The following is a 23898-nucleotide window of genomic DNA, read 5'->3' as shown; positions in this document are numbered from 1 at the left end:
TCATTGATATACAGGTATATTTATTGAAATGCAGATATATTCATTGAAATACAGATATATTCATTGAAATACAGACTGCCACTTCCAGCTATCACCTTTCTGTAAATACTCTTTAGTCCTTTACATCAGTGTTTGGGAGATGCACATCTGAAGTGACGCTGTAAATACTTTTTTACAGCAGCAACCAAGTGTGAGGCCCTGTACTTGAACTGTCTGACCCTTAAAAAAATTCACGTCTGTGACATCTGAAAACTCAGGTCTTTACAGGTATAAATGCTTGTTTATGTGAAATGTATTCACTGCTGGAGCCTGGAGGCGGCAGTTCCGTCACTGGCCACCAGAGGGCGCTCCTCGTCTGCTGATAAAACCACTGAGCTGCACATTGTATGAAAAGGAGAAGAGTTTCCTCTTCCAGGTCAGCGGTGGCAGAGACAGCAGCAGCAGTGGTGGTGACATCACTTCCGGCCTCTCCTTGTGAGTGCAGCCTGAAGCAAAGAAGGAAGAAGCCCTGTCTGGTGGGCAGTTACCTCCATCTTCAGTCTCTCACAGACCCCCCTCAGACCCCAGATCTGCCCCTGCCCCACCTCAGACCCCAGATCTGCCCCTCTCCCCACCCCAGCCCCAGGAGGAGGAGAGAGCCTGGACACGTCTGCACAGGTCTGTGGTCAGGTAGGAGATTGTCAGTACCTTCTGCTGTGTTTGTAGAAATAGATTGAATAATCCTGGAGGGAATCTCTGCAGGAGCCGGGCTGAGCTGGGCTCTTCTTCCGGGGGCCCCTGGGGCTAAGCTGGGCTCTTCTATCTGGGCCCTCTGGGGCTGAGATGGGCTCTTCTATCCAGGGGGCCCATGGGGCTGAGCTGGACTCTTCTATCGGGGGATCCTGGGGCTGAGCTGGGCTCTTCTATCTGGGGGCCCCTGGAACTGAGCTGGGCTCTTATATCTAGGCCCCCTGTGGCTGAGCTGGGCTCTTCTATCTGGGCCCCATGGGGCTGAGCTGGGCTCTTCTATCCGGGGACCCCTGGGGCTGATCTGGGCTCTTCTATCTGGGGGCCCATGGGGCTGAGCTGGGCTCTTCTATCCGGGCCCCGTGGGGCTGAGCTGGACTCTTCTATCCAGGGGCCCTGGGGGGCTTTCCTTCTGGCCCTGGGAGTGTTTGTGGGCATCATTTGTGTCACAAAACCCTATTCTGTCATTTGTGTTAAAGAGAAGATACTGGCACTCTGAGTAGTTTTAAATAAATGAGGGATTCCGTGACCATTGCACTGTGTTGTACTCTTGCTGTATGCAGTGCTAGCAGAAGAAGAAACCTCTACACTGCACTACTTTTTACTTCACTGCAGACTTAATCTGTGCACCCGGCACTAATTTTTACCACAACGAGGGAAAGAAGTTAGAAAAAGCAACTGTGCCCCTGCACTAAATCACATTCAATGAGTCAATAGTAATACTATAAGTTTGTTCTTGAGAACAGTAATGAAGGTATCAGGACAACTTTACACATTACTTAATGTGTACAATTAGAAAAAGCAGCTGTGCCCCTGCACTAAATCACATTCAATGAGTCAATAGTAATACTATAAGTTTGTTCTTGAGAACAGTAATGAAGGTATCAGGACAACTTTACACATTACTTAATGTGTAAAGTTGTCCTGATACCTTCATTACTGTTCTCAAGAACAAACTTATAGTATTACTATTGACTCATTGAATGTGATTTAGTGCAGGGGCACAGCTGCTTTTTCTAATTGTGTGGATCAGCTTGCTGGTCCCCTTTTGGAGCGGTTCTGGGATATTATCGCTCGCCCCATTGCCTTCACGGATTAACGTTTGAACCTATTACCTTGCGGCAACCCAGGAGTTGCGCCTAGTAATTCTGGAATACTAAAATATCTCTTAGCTGTTTCTGAGGGAAAGAAGTTAGGCTATGGATAATGTTATGTTATGTTAAGTGTATTTGGAGAGCACACTATCACCCGGTAGGGTGTCCTGGAGCTGTGCAGTTGTGGAAGTCTAGCCTCGAGGGCAGCATCATTCAAAGAGCCAGGTCTTCAGCTTCTTGCCGAACTCAAGAAGCGAGGAGGAGGCTCTGATGTGTTGAGGAAAGTCGCTCCATGCTTTAGGGGTGATGTATGAGTAGGCGTGGCCTCCTTATCTGTTTCTGTGTATGTCTGTGATGTGTCCGAGTATGAGTCCGGCTGAGCGGGGGTGCCTAGGGTGTTGTTGGAAGGAGTTGTGGTTGTTAATGTAAGCAGGGCCTTTTTTGTGTAGTGCCTTGAATGTGTGCGTGAGTAGTTTTAACTGTGCGTGCTTATGTATCTGGCGCCAGTGGAGTCCCCTCAGGTGTGGTGTGATATGTGTTCTGAGTGAGAGGTTGAGGATGAGTCTGGCAGCTGCATTCTGGGTGGTGTGCAGGCTTCTGGTGAGCTGTTTGATGCTTTCTGCATTGAAAAAGTTCCCGTTGTCCGGACTGCTGATAATCAGTGCTCGGATGAAGGGCTTCTGGTGTTGCTTGGGAGTCATTTTTATGAGGATGGTGATGTATTAAGTACGGATTACGTTGGCCAGTGGGGTTATGCAAGTTTTGAAGAGGGTGCAGCTGAGAGATGAACCTTGAGGTTTCCAAGGACTATGATGTCAGGTTGGCTGTCTGAGTTCTTTTTGTCAGGAAGGAGCAGATCTATCATAGGCAGGCCCTTGAATCCCAATCTCGTGAAGGTGTCCGATGAGGTGTAATACCATGTTAAACACTGCTGAGAGGTCCAATTGGATTAGGGCCCCACTCTTGGCTCTGTCTATGATCATGTGTGTAGCATATGTGTTTCCATGCTGTGGTTGGGCCTGAATCCAGACTTAGTGGCCTTGAGGAGCTGTTGTTGATGAGGTAGTTGGTCAGACACCTGTTGATGGTTTTCTGTAGGACATTGGCTGTGTATGGTAGGAGGGAGCTCGGTCAGTAGTTGTAGAGTTTGGTATGGTCCATGGAGGGTTTATTCAGCAGGACTGTACCAGCTGTCTGTTTCAAGGCTCCTGGGAAGAGAGAGGCATTGCTTGAATCGATCAGAATGGGAGTGAGGACTTCACTGATAGAGTGTATGCCTTTTTAGGTTTCCCCAATACAGTGCGCATGTGCTGTATAGGAAAAAGACCTTTTGTAATCGATTTTGCCCTAAAAACGGGCACGTGTTGCATTGCTTTCAATGGCAACTCGTGCACGTTTGGCGATTCCCTTGCAGGAGCGAGCTTTGACACCATATGTTTGTATTTAACTTGTAAACATATGGTGTTCCTGCTCGCTCCCGCAAGGGAGGAAACCGGCGCAGGCCCACTCCTTGCTCCCCTCCCCCTGCTGCCTCCTTTCAGCGCAAGGCGTGCACGCTTGTTTTTCTTGTACTGAAAAAGTGTAAAACTTACACAGATTAGTGCTCGTCTCTTAGTTCCCAGAGACTATTCTTCTTGGACACCACTTCTTGCTAGAACAGACAACCCTCTCTGTCCTGCCCGGATTTTTTTCAGTTTAGGAGCAGTAAAGTTAGGAGTCCTAACTTCTGTCTAAACCAAAATGAGTAAGTGCCTTCTGTGAATACCGAAATGAGTAAATGCCTTCTGTGAATACCAAAATGGTAGTAAGTTTAGGATTTTGTCTTAAGTTAGTTCTGTGAACCGGACCCGTAGTATATGGATCTTGTTCCAAAAGGATTTACAGAGATTGATGCAGGAGTCTTGTAATGGGGGGTGTTGCTGGTGGTGGCTGCAGGCACCATGAATTATCTGCTGATGGTGAAGATTTCTTTGCTGCTGTTGTTGTTGGCTTAGATGCGGTTGGCATGGGCTGTTTATTTGGCATTTCAGACTTACTGGTGTCTTGGCTCATTCAACACTTGCTTTCCAGTTGCTTACAGTGCTTATCCTGAGTTCTTCTATGTGCCAATTGACTTGTGTTTGTGGTCTTGAATAGTTTTGCTATGCTTGATGGGGGCCAGGGTATTGCTGCAGGTGGTGATCCATTCATTGCAGTTCTTGGTGTCTTCCGTTAGGCTGCTAGTATGGTGTGGCCGTGTGTATAGGGTCAGAGGCCCAGTCCTTCTCTGAGATGTTCTTCCAGAAGCGGCTGAGGTGGTGGCTCTCTTGTGGCCCAGGATGGTGTTCTTGAACCTCATGAGGGTATGGTAAATTCAGGTGATAGGCGTTGGTTTGTTGAAGTGTGAAGAAGTTAACGTCCAGTAAGTGTCCGGCGGTGTGGGTGGGTCTGGTGATGTACTGGGTAATGTCGAGGTTCCCAAGGCTTTTGAGGAAGGCATTTGAGTTGCAGTCATTACGGTCCTCGAGGTGAAAGTCCATGTCTCCACGGAGAATGAAAGTGCTGGAGTCGATGATAATCCCAGATCTAGATTAATGCCGATTTCCAGTCTTTGTGTTACACAGACTTATATCTCTACTGTGCCAAAGTCAAGAGAAGCTTTTTCTCATCTTTCTTCTGCATTTTACTTTGGGACTGCTGGCTTCTGGTAATTTACCTTGTCTTTTAACCTACAAAGACATAATAAAAACCTTAATCCTTTCAGCTACAACCGGTGTGAACCAATGCTCCAACTTCCCAGCTAATGTCATTCCACCAACGACGATAAATTCTGTTTTACAACTGGTCATCTGAATATATTTAGTAGTCAACAACAAAAATTCTCCAGGCACATAGAAATAGAAGTGAGGTTGTGGTTTCAATATTTCTTTCATTTTTCTTCAAATTATATGCACCCTTTTGCCAACACTTGTTTCGTCTCAGGCTGTTCTTTTTACAGCAAACTTCATCAGGGCTTAATATCTACAATAAAGTCAGAGTCCAATTAAGGAGGAGTATTTGTGTTCAAAAGAATATCCCAAAACCTGGGTCTGGTCAGGTGACCCAAGACATGCCATGAGATGTTTAGGGAAAGAAGGGCTTCCTTACACTAATTAGTGCGTGGCGAGATGTAGATTGGGTCACTACATGTCATAGTCGAGAAATTCAACAAACAGTGTCTTTTATGTTGCGATAGGTCACTTGATATCAAGTGTCCTAGTTATAAAAGTGAGGTTATAGGCTAGATATGGGTGTGTTAATCACTCAGACTCTTCCTGAGTGATACCGGTGAAACATAGCAAAAGATTTTGGATAGGCACACAAGCTACAATGTATTCATATTAATATTTAATGCCTAACCACCCGATGGACAATTGCTGTGACTTATAACTTGAAGAAGAAAAAAAAGAACTATTGAAACCACAACCTCAATTCTATCTCTGTGTGCCTGGAGAATTTTTGTTGTTGATTCCGGACCTCTTCAGCCGAGGAAGAACGGATGGCTCTTCCTTCTCTTGAGCACCAGAAAATACTTGGACACTGAATGAATAGGACTTTGAACATTCTAGACTTATGTGGCAGAGGGCACTCCCAGCCATCGCACCTTTCTTATTTTCATATATTTAGTAGTCATCGGGCCTGAATGGCTGTCAAGCAGACCCCGCTACATGTGTAGTGGAAATATTTTGTCACATTTTAGTAACATGATAGTTTCCCAGTGTGTATTGTCATTTCCCAGTTTCCCTTAGGGAAACCCTTGTACACACCACCATGTTTGGTGGGTGATACATTTCCTTTCCCGCCTTAGTAGGAGAGTTACCCCGGTATTCTGCTGAAGAGAAATCTAATCTTCTCCAAGTTGTGAAAGCTTCAAATTGGAGTTTGTACACATACAAACTAGTAAGCGGATGTGACTGAAAATTATACAGAGTCAAAACATTCACACCTGGCAGGTGAGGGTCAATGCCAGGCATCAGAGGAGCCATCAGTGACTTTCTGACTGGACACTGCGACGCTTGGTGCCATAAAACTCACTCGGATCACTTGAATGTTTAAAACTTGAAACACAGAAGCAGGGACTCAGACTCCATGAGTAGTCCAGCTTATATTTGGCTCCACTTTCCAATTGACTAGTTTTGTTTACAAACGTCGGAAGAGCTGCTGTGTCCTAAAGACTTCTGAGAACCCCCAAGTGCTGTCCCCGAGGTTCACATTGGACATGGGACTCTGTTAGAGAGTAAATATTCTCATTGTTGACTCTACGCTGGAACAAGAATCAGAATGGGTGGCGCAGGGATACAGTTTAAATAATTTCTCCCTGCAATCAGACCCTTGTAAAAAACAGTTCCTAGTGTAGTTGACAGGCAGGCCCTTAGAAAATATTGATTGGCCGCTTGTTTTTTGTACATAAAATATTAGGACTGGTGCCCCATGAATAGAATATTTGGAGGCATCTCCAACTCTCTCTTCCTTTGTGTATATGGTGTATATATGAATGTTTTTCATTTTTGATTTGTGTATATTATATGTCTGTATTGATGGTGTACAATGTTTTTTGATAACAGTATCTTGCCTTCCCACATATTGAATTGAAAAATATATGCAAATAAGTAAATAATTGTTATAATGAAAATGCTGATTATTGGCTAGGTGTGGTGTCAATACATTGAAATAACTAACCTGGCCATTTTGTTTGTTTATTCAATTAGAGTGGCCTAGGCCAGGCAGTAACTAGACCCAAGCCTTTTTTGGTTACACTGCCTGGAACAGGGTGACACAGATATTTATACATCTATTAGCAGGTACAAAGGGCAAGACACCTCTACAAAGTTACATGTAAGCATGGACATTACTATAAGCATACCATTAGTCACATTTGTCTGTTATCACTAGGCACATATTGGATACTACAGGAGGAGAGCTGAGTACATAATCATACGCTAATTACTATTTGTCTGGTTTAGTTATAGACTCGCACAAGGCTATTTGTAGCTAGAAAAACAGCATCTGTGGTTGAAGATCTTGAGCACAGACTCGTGTTTCTTGTGATCAGCAAAGGAAAGGGGATGTGAGCAACCAGCACCTAGGAGCAAGAAATGACAGAATGGCTATACAATGTGGGACATAGGTCAAATGTTTAGCTAATGTTCACAACGTAGGTTACAGGTTAACGACTCAATGTTATTTGAGACAGCTTGTGCAGCTAAACATAATAAATGTTTTTGGCTTTGTATCTCTCCCCAAGAGGGTATCAGCATCTTCTGTATATTTTAGCTGCTTCTTTTTGTACCTCTTGGTGAAAGTTCAGTCCCTATTTAACGTTGTAGCTCTGGTTGAACATTAGCCTTATTGTGTCTTTTACTGTGTTGTACTGTGTCTGATTTCTAACCAGCTCATGCCTTGATTGCTTGGCCTTACTACTTCATGAGTCATTTACTCCAAGGAAGCAACTTGGTTATTCAGTTGAAGTGATGTAGCATTGGTGTCCCTGCTGTACATTGTGCCTGCCAGTAATACTGCCCCATCACCACTGACTGATCACAGGACCCCAAGAAAAGGCATCCCCAGCCCCTGGATCTGACAGCTCCTGCCTGAGAGTACCCAGGTGGTGTGCCCTGTAGAGTGTTTTCAGCTGCTCTGGTCAGCTTTTCCTCCTGTGAGAGCTGATGTGCCATATGATATATTTCCATCTTTAGAAGTCTCAGTCCGCCTGAAGTAGCGGCTTGGAATTTGGACACGGCCAGTCCTGGGGTCTCACTTTGCCACAAGTATGTTTTAATAGCTGCTTCTATTAGGCATAGTTCTGATGCCAGGACCAGTATAGGCAGCATGCAGAAAATGTGGTTAAACCTCGCAGCATTTTCACAGTTTGCACTCGTCCCCCATAGCGAGAATTGTGGCTTGCTCCATTTAGTGAACTCCCTGTGCATTTGATCAGTCAGTGCAGTCATATTGTCTTTGATCATCATTAGAAAATCGGTAGTAATCAATATTCAGCAGTTACCGACTCCTCATCTGCTCCCAGTCTCGCTCACAGCCCGCAGTCGCATTTCAGATCTTGACTCCACCTCTTCTTCTCCTCCTCACCCAGCTCCTCTGCTCTCTTCAAAGGCCCTGGTGGGGTGTAGTGCACACACTCAGGGTAGGAAATAAACGAAAGTGGTTAATGTTGACTTTGTGCCAACGTGAACCTACCCAATCCTGAAGCTGCTCTAAACAAGAGAGAAGCCACATGATTGGTTTGAGCAGGCTAACCTAGCACTCCTTTTAAGCCTAGGTCCCTGTGCCTACAATACCCAGCTGGCTAACACCAGCTGTGTGTTGTGCAGTGTGAAGTGCGCATGTCTAGCTGGCCGTTGCAAGTCAGCCGGCCAATCCAACATGCGCTCTGGGCAGGTATTAACAAATCCCCAATCGCTAATCTAACATCAAAATGCGTGAGCATTTTTATGTAGCAAGGATGTGGGCACTGGGGGTGTGATCTATCTAAAGTGGCATCAGCCATGCAGGTAAAATCTCCTGCAAGTAACACAAGGTAACAATGTATTCCAGCGAGGAGAGGGGTTAGGCAGGATAGGAAGAATAGTTTGGCCCACATTGGTGGCATAAATGTTCACACAGACTATATCTTTACCATCCACTTTGCCTTCTAATATCATATAGCGACCTTCTCGGTCTATGATCTCGATCTGCGAGAGAAACGAGGAAGGAACGAGACAACCCAGCACCCCCCATCAAAGGCAGAGTACATGGAGGTGGAGATTTCCCCCTTCATCGCTTCTGCAGCGCGAGGCCCACAAAGCAGTTCTGTTTGAGGCATCTGTGAGGGATGATGCAGATATATCACCTGCGGTCCCTGTGCTCACCCACAGTTGTTGTTTCAGGAGTACCCAATTGGTACGTTCCATATCTGTGGCCGAATGATATGCTTCCTGTGAGAGCTGATGCGCCATATGATATATTTCCATCTTTGGGAGTCTCAGTCCACCTGAAGTAGCGGCTTGGACTTTGGACATGGCCAGTCCGCGTGTCTCACCTTGCCAGAAGTATGTTTTAATGGCTGCATTTTGTGTTCATAGTTCTGATGCCGGGACCAGTATGGGCAGCATGTAAAAAATGTGGTTAAACCTCGGGCTACCACCATGTTTGCAATTTGGACTCCTCCTCATAGCGACACTTGCTGCTTGCTGCATTTAGTGTACTCTGTGTGCATTTGATCAGTCACTACAGTCATATTGTCATTGATCATCATTTAAAAATCTGTAGTAATCAATAGTACATGATATTCCATCCTGGAGGGGATTTACTAAAATGGATGTGCAAGGAGGGCTTCCCCTTTGGTATGAGATCATCAAGGGTAAGACTTCATTTTTAGTCCAGCTCATTTTGTTCCTAGAAAACACTTTAAAGTCTGATGTGGTGAACATTGGTGCTGGCAGCAAACGTTCTGAAGAGGCTAAAGCGAGGAGTATGTTGTCCCCATAGAGCATCATTTTCAGGTCGCCGGCTATGATTTCAGTTTCCCAAATATCCTCTTAGCAGGTGAATGTGAGGGCTCTATGGCTATTAGGAAGAGTATGGGTGAGAGAGAACATCTCTGCTTCTTGCCACACGCGGTGGATTTCTTTCCTTTATGCTCTTCCTTGCTTCTTTTCTTTTCTGGCATCTGTTTGTTGTCATCCAAGTGCACACTTGACATACGTGTTGTATGCATGTTCAGAATTTAGATTATCCTAAGTGTAAAGAATCAGAAAGTCTCTGATATTATACATTTCATTCCTAGCTTTATCAGCATCTACGTTAAACACAGTTACAAAAAGACTGCACTTCCCAGAGCCCATTGGAATTGGAATGCAAGGCTACAGAAAACTGAACCTGGTGCACCGTCATGACACACTAGATCTCTTAGTTAATCCTCCGGTGCATGCAGCAAGTCCTCTTCTCTGATGATGCCCATTAAAAACAAGATGCATAGGCTTTCTGTTTTCAGTGTCTATGGGTTCTAAATTGTTTTTATCCCAGTGTTTTACTAAATTAAATTAAAAAAAAACACATTTTATCTGTAAACATTCACCGGGCTGCTGTTTATCCCAAAAAAGTTGTTTATTTCTTTCTCTTGTTATTTCTTATTGCTGTTTCTAATATCCGTCTATCTTCTAACTCGTTGCTCTTTCAGGTAACGTTTCATCTTTTTGCTCACCTCCACACCGGTAAACAACCTTTACAACGAAACTTTTACCACACAGTTCCTTTACAACGTGGTATTTACAACACAAACCATTACAACGCATTGCGCTGGGGGCGCTCTAGGATAGGGAATACGTTTAATTTACTATCCAACACCTTCCATAGTGTCCAAGGGGACTGGTGTTGGAATAGTAAATTAAACTTTTCACTATCCAGCACCCCAAAGCGCTATGCGTTGTAATGGATTGCGATGTAAAAACCGCGTTGTAAAGGCATGCGTGGTAAAAGCATGCGTTGTAATGTCATACATCCCTCCACACCTGTCTCATTATTTCCCATTGATCTCTTTCTAACAGTCTAGGCCCGCCACACAATCAGAACAGAGGTATATTTGCATCTCGTTAATATGTGATGGTAACAGGCGAAAGGTTAATGTTTGGCATTTAACACCCTTCCTGTTCCTCTATTCTTCAGACAGACTGTAGAGTGGCTGAAATGGGTTGCTCAGTGCTGTGCTTTTGTAAGTCATCTTCAGTGTACCCGGTTCTTTTTCTCAAAATGGTACTAGGCTATAAATGTATTATTTTTGTCTGTTCTGGCTCTGTACCTGCTTTACCTTATAGCAGAGGAGAAATGTGCAAAGGAATTAGCGCACATGCTGTTAGTTACAGGCTCTTTGGTCACAGTACAGCTATTAACCCATCATCGTGCTAAACTCATCTATCACTCATAGACTCTGTGCCTGCCTTGGACCCGATAGGGAGCACCGCTGCTTTTTGGTTAGGTTTGTGCAGTACAAATACCACATGCATAACACCTTTTTTAAACACTTTGGTGCCAGCAAGCTCTGCTCCTGTAGGAAGGTCCAGCTGAAATAGTAAAGAAATGTGGTGGCCACACCACACTTCGGATCATTTGTCAGTGCGTGTCGCTCCATTAATTTATTTTATTTTACATTTTTGAGCTGTGCCTATAGGATTTTGTGTGTATTTGAAAAGCAATGCTAAGCATGTGGGCCTTAGCAAAAGCTGTGTAGCGACTGTGTACTTGCCGGGCATGTGCGAGAGTCGCAGTAGGCACTATATCTTTGTATGATGTGCAGCGTGCACTGTTCTGGTGCATTCTCCATCTTTTGGAAAGAATGAGCGCACCTCAATATTGTTCCATTAAATGTGGTCACAGTGGTTTGTACTGGTGATGTTGAAAAGCATGAATAGGAGGATAGTCCCATGAAAAGTCATGGAATTACATGGTTGAAAAATCTTGTTCAAAGGATTTTGTAGTAGAAAAGCAATGTTGACAGCAGGGATATGCTAGCGAGGTGCAGGTGAATAAGTGTAAGAACAGGTCCTACCTTTATGGCTCAAAGAGTGGAAGGCAGCCGAGGTATAGGAGGTATTGACAGAGCCATTTGATTTGAGTGTTTCGGGTGCTGGTCCAGGAGTGAAAGGATGCTAACAGGCTTTGGTTTGGCTCACCATTCGTGCCCTCGCTACGCAGATGCACCACAGCTGTCAACTAGTATGCCGCCAGGCTAGTGTGCTATCTCAAACTCTAAAGTTAGAGGTGGAACAACTAAGCAACAGAGCAGCCCAGCCTCAAAGCTGGCAAACTAAAAATGGCTTACAAATATTTGAGAAAAGTAAAACCACAAAGTAAATAAAATCAATAAACTGCTGCTCTACAACATAATGTGCGAGTAGTGAATGAAATACTGGCACCTCTGCAAACATTCAGATTTGAGGTATGGTGCAGCATTCCAATGTTCAAGCTGCTGTCTTGGGTCTTCAAGGTCTATCTATGACTCCAAGAGCTGTTCTTGTTTTAACAAAATCTAGACCATATGCCTCTGCGTAGAGCTGTAACTAGTGTATGAGTGATATGCGACCGCCCTTTTTTAATTTTCTTTTTACTAAGTTGCTCCATGAACAGTGGCAAATAACCACCTTTGCTGAAATAAATATGATGTGGCATGTTCAACAGAATTTTTATTTATATATCTATGTATGGTGTACATATGAAGATACTGTGTGCCTTCATACGTTTCAGAGATGGCAATGGAGAGATGTTTTTACAGTTAAAATGTGTATGCACATTCCAATATGTTTCTATTTAAGTAATGTTAACTCTCTTTACAGGCAACAGAAAACAATCATTGAATGTACAAAATGTTTAAGACCAATGAAGATAATACTGTAAAAGCGCAGTCCGCAATATGGAAGTCCAGTGTTCAGGAAAACATAAGTGCAGTCAGAGACAGATGAACCAAAACATAAACTGACTGATTCTGGATGAAGCAGACAAGGGCAATTCCGTGATTCTACGAGTCTCAGCTGTGCTCCTCCATGCCTCAAGATGAAGAAATGACCTCTAGAATATTAAGACAACCCTGATTAACCAACTTCTTTGTAAAAATGTCCAACACCAGATCTGATTGTGCGAATGTAGGATGTGATTACAGCACTGCTTTAATTTCTAAAGTGATATCAAACCACTACTCAGTGCTAGAGGTGTATTGTAAATTATTTCAGGCCATTCCATAGCAACCAGAGAAAAGCACAATGGAATGGATCCAGACAACTAAAAGTTAAAGTAAAGAGGAGTTCTGCTGTCTAAAATACAGAGTACTGCCCCAATTTGCACCGACCAGAAGGAGAACGGATCTTTACCAGCAAATATGAAAAACATTTTCCAGTCTAAAGACACAATTGCCCACAAAGAAGCCTTACTCACATTATAAGTGTGGCAAGTAGTTGGTGACCATTACACTTTTTTGTTAAATCGAAATGCAAACGTGCAAAACATCACACATATATAGGGGAAGCAAGAATAATACAAGTGCTTTTTAAGCCATGTCAGCCCATCAAGAAGTACAGTCATGGTATGTAAAAACATATATACCAAACTCAGAGACACCTACCAAGAGAGAAGTATCAGACACATGATGTGAGTGCTTTAGTTGGTCATCAGAACTAATGCACCCTCGGAAAATGCACACAGGAGGAAAACAATTCAAATGCACTGAATGTGTAAAGAGCTTTATGAAATTATCAGTCCTACAAAGACATCAGAGAACACACACAGGGGAAAAACCATACCATTGCACTGAATGTGTAAAGAGTTTTAGTCAGTTATCATCTTGCCAAAAACATCAGCAAACACACACAGGGGAAAAACCATATGATTGCAGTGAATGTGAAAGTAGTTTTATGTATTTGTCAACATTAAGGAATCATCAGCGAAAACACACAGGGGAAAAGCCATACAAATGCAGTGAATGTATGAAGAGGTTTAGTCAATCGGCACACCTAAAACGGCACCAGGGAACACACACTGGAGAAAAACCCTTTCATTGCAGTGAATGTGGAAATAGTTTTAGGGATTCGTCAACCTTAAGGAATCATCAGCGAACACACACAGGGGAAAAACCTTTCAAGTGCAGTGAATGTCTGAAGAGCTTTAGTCAATTATCAGACCTAAAACACCATCAGAGAACACACACAGGGGAAAAACCATACCATTGCAGTGAATGTGTGAAGAGGTTTAGTCGATTATCACACCTAAAACAGCATCAGAGAACACACACTGGAGAAAAACCATATAATTGCAGTGAATGTGGGAAGAGATTTATGTACTTATCAAGACTAAAACAGCATCAGAGAACACACAAAGGGGAAAAATCATTCAAGTGCAACGAATGTGGAAGTAGTTTTAGTGAATCTTCAACATTAAGGATTCATCATCGAACACACACAGGGGAAAAACCATACCAATGCAGTGAATGTGGGAAAAGCTTTATATATTTATCAGGATTAAAACAGCATCAGAAAATACACACAGGGGAAAAATCATTCAAGTGCAGTGAATGTGGCAGTAGTTTTAGTGAACCATCCACGTTAAGGATTCATCACCGAACACACACTGGGGAAAAGCCATATCAGTGCAGTGAATGTGTGAAGAGGTTTCGCCGATTATCACACCTAAAACAGCATCAGAGAACACACATGGGAAAAAACATTCAAGTGCAGTTAATGTGGAAAGAACATTAGTCGATTATCACACTTAAAAAGGCATCATAGAGCCACACAGAGGAGAAACCATTCAAGTGTAGTGAATGTGGACGTAGTTTTAGTGAGTCTTCAACTTTAAGTTATCATCAGTGAACACACACTGGGGGAAAACTATTCAAGTGCAGTGAATATGGGAAGCGATTTAGTCAATTATCACAACTAAAACTGCATCAGAGAACACACACAGGAGGAAAAATCATTCTAGTGCACTGAAAGTCAAAGTAGTTTTAGTTACTATTCAGCATTGAGGTATCCTCAGTGAACACACCCAGGAGAAAATCTATTCAAGTGCTCTGAATTTGTGAAGAGCTTTTATTTCTTATCAAACCTACATAGACATCAGTGAACAGCCACAAAGGAAAAGCCATAGCATTGCAGTGAATGTGTGAAGAGCATTTGTCAAATTTTAACGCTACAAAGGCATCAGCAAACACTCAACACACGTAGAAAAAAACATAGAGATGCAGTGAATTTGGAAAGAAATTTAAGTACTTCAGCAATAATACTGACCCATCTGTGGACGTACACTGAAGCAAAAAAAGTGCAGTTTATGTGGTATGAAGGCTGTAGGACTTGGCATTCTTGGTTAAAGTTCCCAAAACCTGTTGCTTATCCCCTAGACCATTTTCCTGACCTAGAGATGCCAATTTAGATGCTTTGGGTACTGCTGATCAGTGTCAAAGTACAGGAGTTCCCTATGTAAATTGTAATGGTGATTGGTTGGCCATGATTGGTATGTTCCCTTACAAGTAAAAGTCCCTAGTGATGTGCACTGTGTGATCAAGGGCTAGTAATGCAAGGGTACGCAGAGAAGGGAACTCAGGCCTTTAGTGTAGGGCCTGCACGCAGAGTGCCAAGTTAGCATGTAGTCTGATAAATGTAACCACTTGTCAGCCATGACTTTCCCTTTTACATACACATGGGGCACCCCAGAGGAGGGTACCAGGTAACCCCTGGGCAGGGTGCAGTGTAGGTAAAAGGCAGAACATAAACTGTGTGTGTGTTATGTTCTGACAGTTAAAAACTCTGTATTTCATTTTTCACTGCTGAAAGGCAATTCTGCCCATAGGACAGAATGGGGAGGCTGGGTGTTGTGTTTGTTAGCCTAGTTTCCTGTCAGTCTATAATGGAGAGGTGAAGTTTGGTATGTATGGACTCACAGTGTCATAATGCATCTTTCTGTGAAGGTGGTGTTGTCACTGTGTGTTTATAAGCCACTCTTTTAGAAAGTGTCTGACTTTGTACTCTGAGCATTTCTATGTGTCTCTGCTGAATGTGGATTGTCTGACTGGAACTTAAAGGTGACAGGATCTGGGAGAGGTCTTGGCCCAGGGAGGAGTTGAGCTGGTACCAGACTGCCCTGCATTTGGAGAGTAGGAGGAGGAGAAGTCCTGGAGGTGAAAAGGCCTGGGTTGCTGCTATAAATCAATTGCCCCATCTCCTACTGAGTGATTAAGGATCCGGGCCCCCAGTATCAAAGAGAGAGAGGTGACACTGGGAGGGAGATGCCCAGAACTGATTTAGGGAGGTGTCAGGGAACCTGAGAACATACAAACTTCAAAGACAGTAAGGGGTATAACTATGAGAGCTGAAACCCCTGATCGTTGGAATAAAACAGATATGGATTGAGAGTGAAAAGGGTTGGACCCATTCTGTGGTCAAGAGGAACCTCTAATAAAGAAGGAGCAACTGAAGAGACTGCTGTGGATAGACCAATCATTGCTTCGTGATCTGGGGCTGGTCTACCGTTTGCTGTTCTAACTAACTAAGGAAGATGATGTTGGGACTGTGCTTGGAGGCGCTGGGTCCCCCTGCTTGAAGAAGACTGTGGTTTGTGAAACCCCAAGGGCCCGAGCTGAGTGGGCTTCCTCTTTTAGAAACTCAGGAATATAAAAGTTCACAGAGAAGACTCTCAGATACCCTGTGGGTGCGTGTGCGCTGTCTAGCATGAGACCTACGCAAGTTGTGCCCTGTGGTCTTGGGCACCTGGACTTTCAAGGGAAACTCAGATACGCTGGGTGCGTGCCGTGGTGAGGAGCGCCTGGCCCTCTTATACACCAAAAGAAGAAGTGAGTCTCTGACGTGCAAGAGTGCATGTCATGGTGCAGCCAGGGCATTGGTGAAGAGCGACTCGACATCCTGTGCACCAGGAGAAGAGGAGAGGCTCGAATGCACAGGGTGCCTGTTGATGTGCAAGCGGAGCATTGGTAAAGAGTGCTGGATCGTTGTGAGCACCAAAGAAGAGGCGAGTCTCGGACGCGCTGTGTCCGTTTCAAAGTGCAACCTGAAGGTGCTGGTGAGGAGTGCCGGGTTCGGGTGTGCACTGAATTGAAGTCTCCACAGTGCTGAGGGGGAATCCTGGTGTGGACTGAGACTGTCGGCGTTCGGGCCAAGTCATTGGGGCCCTCGGAGTCAGTCAGCAGCGGCCCAAACCAGCAGCCACAAAAGAACTGAGTCACCGGCCCGAGTCCACCACAACCCATGAAGGAGTTCTGGATCAAGGCCCAAGTTGCTGACGTTGGGGATGGGAATGGGATTGCGCCACCCCCAGGTAATGTGGATCAACTCGTGGGGGTGGGGTGCGGGCCAGGAGGGACACTTTCTCAGCCTCCCGCTTCAGTCAGCTGCGCGAGCCGTTGCTTCAGCTCGGATCCCAGCCCGGGCTGACCCAGGACGGGGCAGTACTGGGGCCGGAGTGGGTACTTTTTGTGTCAACATTTGATCCATAGCGGGGGCCCTGTTAACGGAGCACATAAAACTGTTACATTACACTTTGCCTAATTGCTGCTAATGAACTATCGAACTGTCGTATGATGCCTGACCACATTTTTTATGACAAATGTTATGCTTGGTGCGCTACGCACTACGTTATTTCTCTCTTGCATATTACCTGATTGTAATGTGGCACATTTAATTATTGTTTCAGTGCACAGTATCTGAGTATAACGTGGCACAGTGTATTATTTCTTTATTGTACCGTACAGGATTGTAGCGTGACGCATTGCTTGGTTTCTTCCTGGTACAGGGCATGCATTATTCCTTAATTTGCAAGTACAAGACTGTGGCGCTACGTATGGCATTGTTTCTCTGTTGCACAGTATAAGAGAATATCGTCACGCATTGCAGTATTGTCTCCTTTTGCAACGTGTGTGATTCTAGCAATACGACTTGCCTAACCTTTTAGGAAACGGTTAGAAGTGAGCTTAACTGTTGGTTAAGAAGCGGTGGTTGTGATTAGAACGTAACAACCCACCAGAAAGATTACTACCCATTCAATATGTTGAATTTGTATCATGTGGTCATAGCATATAATTGCCTATATAAAGATTAAACTCCTTTTTTATTGGTGAAGTCTATTTGTGATGGCATCATGTGGTTACTGTGAGCATGGTTGTACATACTGAACACTCTTGCCTTGGAGAGAAGCCTGGCTGCTCGTGCCAGGGCTATCTCAGACCATGTCCTTACTTAGCCTAACGTTGAAGCGAGGGGTCGGGGATGCAAGTCTCCAGCATTTGGTGGCGGCGGTAGGTGTCACTGTCCCTTGGAGACCTCTCAGGATCGGTTTGCTGCTCAATGTGGTCCACCTATTGACAACCTCAATTCTGATCTGCCGTGAAGGCACAGAAAATTAAGGGGGTCAATCGGGGGGAAGGAAACAAAGGGAACAGTGGGGAGGGAGACCTGTGAAAAGAAAAGGCTTATTAAGACGCACTGTGCTGAAACAACGGTACCCCTTCATTCTATGCTTTGTTCAACCATGTTTTTACCAGGTCTACCTGTAAAGTAAAATAACCAGTTCTGGCAGCTGCAAGTAGAAGGATTATTAGGCATTCATCAAGACCTTTTCTTGGCTACATTGTCTTCTAAGGCTTAGATGGAAAACATCCAATACTCAGACGTAAGAACTGTGGACAAACAAACATGTATATAAATAATGTTGGAGGTGTATATTACCAACCAGTAAAGGTGTGTGGCGGGCCTCATAAGGCAGGAAAGTTTATGCTTTACTTCAGCTACCTCTCACATTTCCCCTGAGAAGAGATGAAACAAACACACACTTTGTAACATGTAATTATCACAGGAAAATATCAAAGCAGCCAGGATTACGTTTTTATACTACTGTAAATAAGGCAACCATTCCTGGCGGAGTTTAAGTACAGAGTGTAAACAATATAACACCTGGTAAAGATACCAGCCAAGGCGTATGAGCTTTACTAAGAGTGTGAGCCAACACTGTGATGTTAACGGAATCAGACACACCCTTGCCAAATGTTTGCTAAGTATCAAAGATCCATGCGCGACTTCAGCGGCCGTTACAATGATAGCGCTATGAGGAAAGACTCTTGGCGTTGTCACCGACACCCTTACCCCATCCGGGATATATGGCAGCTCAAATCCTTCGGTCATGTCCTGCGGCGTAATAGGGATAATCTGCAGGATTCTTCTCTCCGGCACAGGCTTACGTAGCCGTCCTGAACTCACCGCCGAGTCACATCTGGTGCGTGAGCAACTCCCACCGCACAGGCCGCTGGGAGCTGTAGTTCTGTAGCTCCGGTGGTCGTCCTCCAGATCGCCTGCATTTCTCGGAGAAGGACGACGGTCCTTTCCCAAAAGTCTATTCTTGCTGTCAGGCCAAAGGAGTGTACAGCGGTCGTCCAACAATAGCGGGGACGCCCGACAATAGCTGCTAGCAACATCGGACCGGAGGGGGGCTGTACTCAATGCCCCAGTGTGCACCGCATCATCCCGTCACTCCCAAGCGCCAGGAGGTGCTTGTTTAAATTTCCCAACTGCCTCCCGCACCACAGGACGCCCGACAACAGCTGCTGGCAACATCGGACCGGAGGGGGGCTGGACTCAATGCCCCAGTGTGCACCTCATCATCCCGTCACTCCCAAGTGCCAGGAGGTGCTTGATTACATTTCCCAGCTGCCTCCCGCAGCGCGGGAAAAGGCTGCTGGCAACATCGGACCGGAGGGGGGTTGGACTCAATGCCCCAGTATGCACTGCATCATCACATCACTCCCAAGCGCCAGGAGGCGCTTGTTTAAATTTCCCAGCTGCCTCCCGCAGAGCGGGAGGCCAGACAACAGCTGCTGCCAACATCGGACCGAAGGGGGGCTAGACTCAACGCCCCAGTATGTACCGCATCATCCCGTCACTCCCAACCGCCAGGAGGTGCTTGTTTAAATTTCCTAGCTGCTTCCCGCTGCGCGGAATGTGCGCGGGCGAAGCCCAGGCCTAGGGCGGGCCCGTCATTGCCCGGAAGAGTCTTGGCTGGGCCAGTGCTCTTGGTTCTGCTTCCTCCTCCACCTGTCGTCAGATAGTGTTCAATCTAGCTCCAGCAGGGCCCTGTCGCCTGGGTGAGTCCCCTGACTGTGTTTGCGCTGATTATTAACCACTGACAGCCTTAATGAAGGACAGTCTGCTAGCAGCCATCCAATAGACTCAGTCAAGCCTTCATTTTGTCTGGACACTGTAAAGACTGTACATGGGGAAAGGAAAATCGATGGATGGGAGTAGTGGACCACAGGGTGGAGGGGATGGTGGTAGAGAACGCAAGGGGAAAAGGGTGAGGAAAGCGCTAAGGCAGAAGACCCCCTCTAATAATTGCACTATAGATAGAATAGATATGCTGATCAGCGAATGTGAGGATATCCTAGTTAGCAATACACCTACCCAAGCCTCTAACACCAAATCAACCATAGGCTCTTCCCATCAGGATGAACACATTGTAGGACAGCCTATAACAATCCCTGCAATGTTTCATAAAAAAAGGGGAGATACTACAGACCCCGAAATGGAGGGATTTGTTGCAGAAACTCTAGTTCCAGGGGTGGGAATGTCCGGTACCTTAGAGGCTGGGGAAAGAGTGGTTGTATGTACTAATAGGTTTTCACCTCTCATTGATCTTCAAGAAAAAGAGAGGGCTGATGACTATTTGAATAATCCCCCGACGACGCTCCGTAGTCTGCCTCCCATAACCAAATGAAACAATAATATTGACTATCAAGGTTTACCTTACCTTATTAGCTATTTAAAAACAGAGGTAACACTTATGCAAACAAAGTTGATAGAACTGGCCTCGATGGTTGATCTTTTAACACAAAGGATCCCTGACTACTCAGATGCTCCCAATTGTAGGGCAAAGCAGTCCGATCAATACACACAGATAAACCGTCATGAATGAGGTCAGGCTATTTCATCAAAGAATGTTCAGAGTAAGGATAATACTCCACTTCGTCATAACATGGGGGGAGAAAATAGACCTAATATAGAGCCTATACCATTGGGGCGTCTTATTCATGCACCTAGTTTAAATTCAGATCACTACAAGTACAAACTAGGTGTCCTGCCGGAGCGGAGCTAGCTGAGCTGGGAAATGGCTGCGTTCTAGGCGAACTCTCCCGATCAAGCCCAATCCTTTCATAATCCTGGGTGTCTAACTGCTGGATGCGGATGTATGTCAAAAGATCGGGCACCTTTCCATCGCGTGCTTTTACTACGTAGTGATTACATCATAACCTCCACAACATTGGCTACTTTTAGATCGTATGTTGTTACAACGCAAATGCGTTGGTTGCTATGGGCAAGTACTTCACTTCGCAGACAACGAAATCGCACGGCTTTACAACGCGATTTGTGGTGTCCTCCCACAGTTTTTGCATTCTGTTGCCTTATTGCGAGATCCCGCCTGTAATCACTGGCCCCCATGGCCCCCCCTCGCCCCTGGTGTAGACCACGATGATATTTTTTTCCCTTTCAATTTTTTATGTACTTCTTTTCAATACATTGTGCAATAGAAATGACAGCATTATTAAAATGCTTCCCTTCACTATTGTGGAAAACATTTTTTTTTGGGGGGGTACAAAAGGTGTCGCCCACCGTGTCTCCATCCATTTCTTAATCTACTGTCCAGCTGCCTGTAGTGTTGGCGTTCTAGCGTTCACGCTATGTCACCACGTAGCGTGAACGCGGCAGCCATTTTGGATCTCTTGCGAGGGGCACCAGATCGGGTGTCGGAGTGGAGCTGAGTGGTATCAAGCTCGGCACTCTCCGTGAAGATGATAATAATGCCAATAAATACACCAGACTGCAGAGTATAGTGTCCTGTCTTTATTAGGAGGAACCACACCTCCACAGTGGCGACGAGGCTGGGACCTGAGGGACAGTCAACAACAGGGAGCAACCCACAGGAGCAACTGGGCAGGACAGCCACACAGAAGCACACAGGCAGGCCCCACACTGAGAGGCCAGAGGATCACGGAGAGCACAGCAGAAGCGCGGGAAACCACCAAAGCCTAAGGGGAAAAAAAACAAGAAACCAGGTACAGAGGCACTGCTCACCCGGAGCAATAGGGGTAGAACCCCCCAAACCAAGAAGGGTTAAGGGGGCAGGAAGATAGCTGCCCACGGACACCGCACGCCCAGTAGAGCACGCAGGGGCACTACAAGGTATGAAGGGTGCCCCAACTGAGCAGGAGCACTGGCGTTATCAAGGGGCAGTGAGGAAGGTGACTTAGAGAGCCCCCACCTCCAACCAGAACAGGGATAGGAGAACAGCGCATCAGGCAGTCCCAGGAGCCAGAACACAGTGCCGGATAAGCGCGATACCATGTGCGCGCAGGCGACTTCGGCAACAGCCCCGATACCATTCCTACCCAAACCGGGTGAACCACAATGAAGTGGGATGACTCGAGAGAGTACATCTTAAATTACATAGAGGTCCTGGAAGATGAAAATGAGGACGCATTCACCAGCAAAAGGAAAAGAAGAATCTTGCTGCACAACCTAGGCCCGGAAGGGATCAGGGTATTCAAGAACTTAGTACCCAAACCCCGGCAAGACACAGATGATGATGTCTTTGCCCATGCGATTGAAGAACTCAATGAGCACTACCGGCCGGCAGTGTGAGTGTCGATAGACCGCTACAACTTTCAGCAGGGAAAACAAGAAACTGGAGAATCAATTGATGAGTATGTGGCGGCGTTAAAAAAGTTAGCGACGACATGTAAATATGGCGCACTCCATGATGAGTTCATCAAGGACCAAATTGTGATGTACGCAAGAAACAAATCGGTCCAGGACAAACTATGGGCGAGCGGAGATGCCTCACTGAAAGAAGTGATCGCGATAGTGAAGAAGGCAGAGTTGGCACAGAGATGCGCAGATGCAGCTAAAAGAGAACCAGCAGGAAGGCAAATGGTAAATAAAATAGACGAAGAGGAACCCAAGGGAGGAAACAACAACATGGGTGTGACATACAGAGGACCCAACAGATGGGAAGATGGGACCACTAGGGAAGCAGACGAAAGGAACCAAGAATCCCTGCTACCGTTGTGGCAGTTCGGCTCATGAAGCACATGACAAGAGGTGCCCAGCGTTCCGCGCCAAGTGCATGTTCTGCGGCATACTGAGGCATTACGAAAAGGTTTGTCGAAGGAAAGCAGGCTGCATCACAGTGAAGTATGTAGACCAAGACCAAGAAAGCACGGAAGGAAGATGTCCAGAGGAAGAGGATGAGATACTATGCATAGAGGAACAAGTCCTAAGCGTGGGCGCCAGGAGGTCAAACAAACCATTACTGGACATGCTAATAGGCGGAGTGATGATAAGCATCGTGGCAGACTCAGGATCGCCATACACAAAAGTCCGAAGAGCAGTATGGGCTGAGAAGTTCACGCCTCATTTGGGTCCGCAGTTGGAACCGCCAGACATCAGACCAGTAACGTACCTCGGAGACCGCATCCCAATAATGGGGTATAGACCGTTAAAATTTGAGTTCAGGGGACGCAGTGCTGCTTGTAAATTGTACGTAGCGGAAAAGGGCCCGTTGGTCCTAGGATGGATGGACCAGGGAGAACTGGGCATAAAGCTGGACCCCGGAGGAGCAGTACAGGTGCTGATGACGCCGCCGGAACAATGGCCAGACCTAGTAAAATGGAAAAGAGACTTTCCGAAGGTGTTTGGCGGAAAGGTTGGGAAATTGGAAAAATTCTCCCACAAGATCATCCTCAAGATGGATGCCACGCCGGTATCACACAAGGTGAGGAATGAGCCGATCGCGGTGAGGGAAGCGGTGCAACAGGAGCTACGTGAACTGGAGAGGAACGGGATAATAGAACCCATCACATGTGCGGAGTGGCTTGCGCCCCTAGCGGTAGTCATGAAGCCCAACGGCAAGGTCCAGTTGTGCGTGGACCTGCGTGAACTAAACAAATGCATAGTGGTGGAAAAGTTCCAGTTACCCCGCATCGAGGAAATGATGGCAAAAACAAAAGGAAAAAAATGGTACTCCGCCATTGACCTAACGTCGGCGTACCACCAGATAACGTTACACCCGGAGAGTAGGAAGCTGACGTCATTCATAACGCCCTTCGGGTGTTACCAATTCTGCAGAATGCCCGTTCGGCCTCGCATCCGCGGCAGCTGTCTTCCAGAAACTCATGCACTGCCTCTCCAAAGACATGGAAGTCATCCAATACTTCCAAGATGATATACTCATGATGGGCAAGGACCAACGAGACCACGACACCAAGTTGGCCAGAGTACTGAATGTGCTAGAAGATAAAGGACTGACTGCGGAGTGGGAGAAGTGTCGTCTAGGGATGGCCTCTGTCACCTATCTGGGACATGAAATCAGTGAACATGGTATCACACCAAAGAAGGAGAACATGAGAGCAATATGTGATGCTCCACCTCCCTCCAGCAAGGAAGAAGTAAAGTCCTTCCTAGGGATGGCTGAGTATTACCGCAAGTTTGTACAACATTTTGCTACCAAGACCCACCACATGAGGCAG

At 45.7% G+C, this 23898-nt stretch overlaps 2 protein-coding genes across 2 annotated transcripts in view; one reads left to right on the top strand and one right to left on the bottom strand.

Annotated features, from left to right (window-relative positions):
* LOC147745336 (uncharacterized) overlaps positions 1 to 23898 on the bottom strand; it is a 460883-nt gene that overhangs the window by 226999 nt on the left and 209986 nt on the right. The window lies entirely within an intron of this gene.
* LOC147745339 (uncharacterized) lies at positions 12173 to 14727 on the top strand. The gene has a single exon (XM_086952256.1). The coding sequence runs from the start codon at positions 13001 to 13003 to the stop codon at positions 14072 to 14074; it is 1074 nt and encodes a 357-aa protein (XP_086808382.1). The 5' UTR covers positions 12173 to 13000; the 3' UTR covers positions 14075 to 14727.

Source organism: Lissotriton vulgaris, chromosome 1_1 (genome assembly GCF_964263255.1).
Source record: "Lissotriton vulgaris chromosome 1_1, aLisVul1.2, whole genome shotgun sequence".
In the NCBI taxonomy this organism is placed as follows: Eukaryota; Metazoa; Chordata; class Amphibia; order Caudata; family Salamandridae; genus Lissotriton; species Lissotriton vulgaris.
Note: the sequence above shows the minus strand (reverse complement) of the source record. Positions and strands in the feature narration are given on the sequence as shown.

Bases quoted from the DNA above. Each gene is read 5' to 3' on its own strand.
- LOC147745339 (XM_086952256.1), top strand. From the start codon at position 13,001: ATGCACCCTCGGAAAATGCACACAGGAGGAAAACAATTCAAATGCACT.